Source organism: Hyaena hyaena, unplaced genomic scaffold, assembly GCF_003009895.1.
Source record: "Hyaena hyaena isolate Hyena2069 unplaced genomic scaffold, ASM300989v1 scaffold_10, whole genome shotgun sequence".
NCBI lineage: Eukaryota > Metazoa > Chordata > Mammalia > Carnivora > Hyaenidae > Hyaena > Hyaena hyaena.
In genome coordinates, this window is record NW_024080642.1 from 6188810 (window position 1) to 6194400 (window position 5591).

The 5591-nt window shown below is 53.7% G+C and overlaps 1 protein-coding gene across 2 annotated transcripts; it reads right to left on the minus strand.

The window, feature by feature from the left end:
* Positions 1-1067: 1067 nt before the first annotated feature.
* On the minus strand, positions 1068-5117 carry CUNH17orf97 (chromosome unknown C17orf97 homolog). Of its 2 annotated transcripts, none has more exons than XM_039253737.1 (2): positions 4340-4673; positions 1068-1617 (listed from the first exon to the last, which is right to left on the minus strand). In XM_039253737.1, exons 1-2 carry the CDS (start codon positions 4671-4673, stop codon positions 1157-1159), a joined length of 795 nt encoding a protein of 264 aa, XP_039109668.1. In that variant the 3' UTR covers positions 1068-1156. The 2 variants fall into 2 exon arrangements, 1 of the variants encoding a protein (XP_039109668.1); XR_005531995.1 differs by lacking the exon at positions 4340-4673 and adding an exon at positions 4962-5117 and having other exon boundaries at positions 1562-1617.
* Positions 5118-5591: the final 474 nt, after the last annotated feature.

Below are 5591 nucleotides of genomic sequence, written 5' to 3' on the forward strand. Positions count from 1 at the left end.
CCAGGAAACTACCGACCCCCACCCCAGCACCACCCGTCGGCCAATGCCATGGGCAGTAGAACAGCCCAGCTCCCTCACTTGGGCGGGATAAGCTCCAGTTACCCAGGACGGAAACTGGTTTAAGTGTCCCGAACTAATGGTCTGTCCCTCCCTGTGCCTTCTCTACTGATCTTTCCGTTACCTCCCAAATAATCTATTTGCATCCTTGTCTCAGGGTCCACTTCTGGACCCAACCCAACACATGGCCCTCACTCAGTGAGTATTTGTGAGAAGGAAGAATATTAATTAATTTAGGATAAAAAGCATAGAAAGGCCTTTTTAATGGTCCAGAATTAAAGTCCCGTTTGCTTAAAATCCCGTTTTAAGGGATTAGAGGACTATATATACATATTTTTTTAAGTGAGGTAAAATTTTAAGTGATGTAACATTGCAGACATCCCAGGTGTACATTATAATTCAGTACTTGCCCACACTACAAAGTGATCACCACAAGCCCACAAGTCTGCTTACCATCACCCATCACTGCGCAATTGGGCTCCTTCACCCATTTCCCCCTCCCCCTGCTCCTTCCCCTCTGGCACCCAGCAATTTGCTCTCTGGGAGGGGCATATTTAGAAGAGAAGCAATATTCCTTTTGAGACTTCTCATAATTATCTCCCAGGGATGTTGTTCTGGAACTCAGTTATTTTGAAGACCACATCAGGGCAGGGAGTGTGTGTAATTAAAAAAAAAAAAAAAGAAGAAGACTCCAGGATATTTGGGGCGCTTTTCTCGGGCCTAGAGAAGCATGCTGTGTTTTAGCCGGTACATTGGTTTAAGATTTAGAACTGGGATCATCTACACACTTTCTCTTTCCGAGGGAAAGATTACAGACATCTGCGATGAGAAACTAAGTGAGAAAGAGATGCCAGCATAGCTGAGGAAAAAAAAAAAAATCCTGCAGCAGCCGTGTCCGTCACACTGCTGAGGTTAAGGGGCTGCGGCTTCCCCGGGGGGGGCGGGTTCAAGGCCTGGCAGAAGCAGAGAGGCCGACCGCCTGGACACACCAGACATCCGCTTCCTTCCGGCGGAGCTCTGATTTCCTTTTATTATTCTTTTTTAACACGTAAACCTGTGGTGAGGACAAGGCGCAAGCCCGGGGCGGCGGGGGTGGAGGTCACTCTGGCAGAGCGGCGGCCGCGTCAGAGCGCGCGAGCGAGCCTTCGAAGGGCCCCGGGCGGTCGGCTTTCCTGCCGTCGGGGCCGCGGTCTTTATCCGGGAGGCAGGGGCGGCCCCCGGGGCTCTCTGCGCACGCGTCGGGGTAGAAGCCCTTCAGGGCCAAGACCCGGTACCGCTTCCTGCGGTTCAGTTTATATATGCGAATCCTTTCTTTCTCTGCCTCCGGGTCTGCGAGCATGCCGTCCCAGCGCAGGCTTTCGTTGACCTGCTTCGACAGGTGCTCTTCCATCTCGGCGACGGGGCGGAGGCTTCGGGTGGAGGAGTACTGGGGGGCGGGCTTGCCCTCAGCTTTGTCCGCCTTGCGCTCTGGCCTGGGGCCATGATCTCTGCCGGGACTTAAGATGTCATGGAAGGAGGAGGACAGCTGCTGATGCTTCAGGCCGCGACTCTGATGCTTATCTGCTGGGCAGACGCAAGGTGTTAGCGCTGTGCGGGCTGCTGCCTGTCCGGTTGTGATGCCCAAGTCACCAAAGATGTAAGGGGGGGGGGGGGGGGGGGGGGGGGGGGGGGCGAGGCTGGGGACCTAGGGCTCAGCTAGCCCAGCCCACCAGCCTCATACACACCCACTGGCTCCATGCTTTCCATCAGGTCATTTGGGGGGAAGGAGGAACCATTTATTGAGCACATACTATAGGCCAGGTCCTCTTGATAAAAGCTATCAGCCCTATTTTCCAGGTGAGGAAACTGGGACCCCAGAAGTCTGATTTAACGGGGCACCTGGGTGGCTGAGACCCTTAAGTGACTACCCTTGATTTGGCTCAGGTCACTGTCTCACGGTTTCTGAGTTCGAGCCCTGTATCAGACTCTGCGCTGATGGCACAGAGCCTGCCTGGGATTCTCTCTCTCCCTTCCCTTACCCTCTCTCCTTCTGCCCCTCCCCTATTCGTGCTCTTTCTCTAAATAAATAAATAAATAAATACTTAAAAAAAAAAAAGTCTAACTCAAGTAATATCACATAGTGAGTGGCAGGGCCAGGACTGGAACACGGGCCTGCCTCCAGCGCGCTGGTCTTTCCACCATGCCATCCGTGCCCCACGTGCCCACCGAGGTACCCTCCGGTTCCAGGAGTCTATGACTCTACCCCTCGTCCAGACTTCTGCGTGATGGGAGAAATGGAGAAGAACACAGAAGCTCTCTACATTCGACCGCGGAAAGCAGTATTATGCCAAGCCAGGAAATACTTTTGCTTCATGCCTTGTTCTGCTATGTCTTCTATTCATGGCATTTCTGAACTGTAGAACACTCATATAAAATACTCTAAGTTGTGGCTCTTTCATCAGCTCACCGTTCTGCTTTTGGGGAGACAGAAATCCCTCCCCAAAAAGAGAAAATAAGGAAAAAAAATCCCGTCTGGACACTTCCGTGTCTTCCTACTCCTCAAAAATAACTTGGCGTCCGCTGCTGACGGTAGGAGTTACACACCACCATCAAGTCTAGAGTCAGAAGCTAAGCCAAAAAGACGAGAAGTTTCTCAATTTGGTTTTAGAGATACACATGGGGCTTTTGGACTAAACTCCAAAACTTCTTTCTTGCCTTTCCATGAAGATCCCATACAAAGAAGTCGTCATCATCTTCCCGTGGCTCCCTCCCCCCAAAACAAGGGTGACACGGAGAAGGCTGCCACTCCTCTGCCTCCCACCTGCCTTGGTGCCAGCTCTGCACGCAGTGGGCCAGGGCCCAGGACCTTGAACCAAGGATTAACCATCCTGCAGGTCAGGGCTGCTGCGCCGGGATCAAGGAGAGCCGCCTCTCTGACTGGCAGAGCGCCAGAGGGGGACCTCACAAGTGACACCGGAGACTTAGCAGTCAAAGGCACGTGCCTTCTGTGTCACCACTGCACTCTCCTTAAAGTGGGTGCTCAGTGTCTCGAGAAACTGGGGGGATGGGTGGTTCTGCGAGAGGCCTTTCGTGAGATACAGGTAGCCTGTGGGATTGTGGGAGGTGCTGGTGTGTGTGTATGTGAGGCATCCATAAGACTGGAGAGCCCGGAAGGCTCAGTCGGTTAGGCGTCCAACTTCAGCTCAGGTCATGATCTCACAGCTTGTGAGTTCGAGCCCCGCGCTGGGCTCTGTGCTGACAGACAGCTCAGAGCCTGAGTCTGCTTCATATTCTGTCTCCATCTCTCTCTGTCCCTCTCCCGCTCATGCTCTGTCTCTCTTTCTCTCTCAAATATAAACATTAAAAATTAAAAAAAAAAAAAAAAGACTGGAGAACCTGAGTGCATATGGTCACGTGTCCAGGAAACGTCGAGGGGTGGGGTGGGGTTCATGCATGTGAGTGTGTCGTAGCAGACACACATATATGTGCTGGGAAAGGGTGCGCCTGATGGGTATCTGTACTTTAGTTTTGTTTGGTGGTTATAATGATATAAGGGGGTTGTCGTTGAGGGAGTTGGGGATTATAAGAGTATGCAGGAGTGACTGGTGTGACGGTGTGTGTGTGGCTGATGGCTGGCCCTGCCTAAGGAGGGGGGCGGGGGGCGGAAGACAGTCTGTGCAGGAAAGATACTTTATATGCATTTACAGGATGTCTAACATCTAGAGGGCAGGTGCCCAGAGAGCATGACACAGAAGGCAAAAGCCTGTGTTTCTGTGCATGTTGGTTACTAGTGTCCTAGTACCTAGGATTGAGGAAAGTGTGTGTGTGTGTGTGTGTGTGTGTGTGTGTGTGTGTAAGGGGATCCTTGTAGGAGGGCTTGAAATTTCTGTGGGCAAGGTGTGGCTGTTTAAGATTCTGAGTTTCAGCTGAGGGATCAGGCAATTGAGAGGATGTCCGGGCAAAGCTGAGTTGCTGTGTGGACCTGGGAGGCTCTGCGGGAATATCACTGGGTATGTTGGGGATCTCGGGGGGGGGGGCGGGTAGAGGGTCCCCATGCATGTTGAGAATTCTCCATGCAGGATTTGGGGTCTCTGTGGACACGTATGGCTTTTATGGGTAGGGCCGGCGCATCACTGTGTTGCGTTAAGTGGGAGGATCTGTCTGGGACTGGAGGGTTTCTGTTTCCGCTCCGAAGTGGTCCTGCAAGCAGATGAGGGATCTTTGTGAGGAGTGGGGACAGGTGACCTTGGAGAAGAAACTCTGGCACAGGAGCTGAGGCCACCGCGCTAGCTGCTCCTCTTACCGTCCCCCTTGCCCGACCCTTTGGTTTTCTTCTTCTTTTTCTTCTTCACCTTCCGTTTGCCCAGTTCTGAGGCTTTGTCAGCGATGGGGGGCAGTTTCGCTCTCTGCGAGCTCGCAGTGCCACCCTCTCGCTCCTCCTCCTCCTCCTCCTCCTCCTCCTCCTCCTCCTCGTCGCCGCCGCCCTCCTCACCGTACCCGTACCCGGACGCCCTGGTCCCTCGGCAGTCCATCCGCCCTCCCGGCCGCCACCTGCGGCCCGGGGCAGCCCAAGACCCGCTGCAGCTGAGCCGGCGGCTGCAGGAGCTAAGCGGCAGACTAGAGCCACGCGTCTCCATGGCGACCGCCGCACACCGCGCTTGCGCGCTAGCGGGAAGCTGCCGCCCAGGGGCTCAGGGGCCGCCCAGGGGCGTAGGTGTACGCATGCGCCTTTCAGTCCGCTTGAGACTTCGGGCCCGTCCGTGGTGTGTGCGGGAGGAGTCGAGAGGTTCTAAGGTTTGGGCTGACGCAGAAGTTCACTTCTGTGCTTTTAAATGCTGTTGGTTGTCTACTAAATTTTTATCTCCCAAGTTCCAGTCTCGGTACGTCCATCCTCGCCTTGCAAGCCCAACGCGTCTCAAACAAACCTGTTTCTCCATGGTTTTCCTCGAACAGAACAGCTGGATGGGCGGAAACCTCCTTCCCCTACACTCTCCCTGCGCCCTCACCTAGGCCGGACTCCCGGTCATGTCTGGCACTTGAACTTCCCGACCCCCCGCTCCTAACTGGCCTCACAGATTCGTTATCCGCACACCTGCTGTAATGAACTTTTCAAGACAATTGGCCAAATTCCACTCTCTTAAATCCTATCAGTGGGGTCCCCGTCACAGTACCTATCAAGACTCAACTTTAGGGGCGCCTGAGTGGCTCAGTCGGTTGAGCGACCGCCTTCGACTCAGACTCAGGTCGGGATCTCACAGTTCTGGAGTTCGAGCCCCGGATCCGGCTCGCTGGGCCCGCTTCGGTCCTGTGTCCCCCCACTCTCTTTGCCCCTCTCCGGCTCTCACGTGTCCTCACTCTCTCTCAAAAAAACAAAAAAGAACAAAAACAGAAACTGAACTTTAGTGTAGCTTACGAGGCCTGGTGTGATCTATTTCCCTTCCCGGGGCTCATCCACCACAGATTGTATTTTCCAAAAAATGACTGCAATAGTATCTCTCATCCCACTGTGCTTTTCTAGAATCCTGCTTCTTCCCCATCAAGAGACAGAGTCTTAG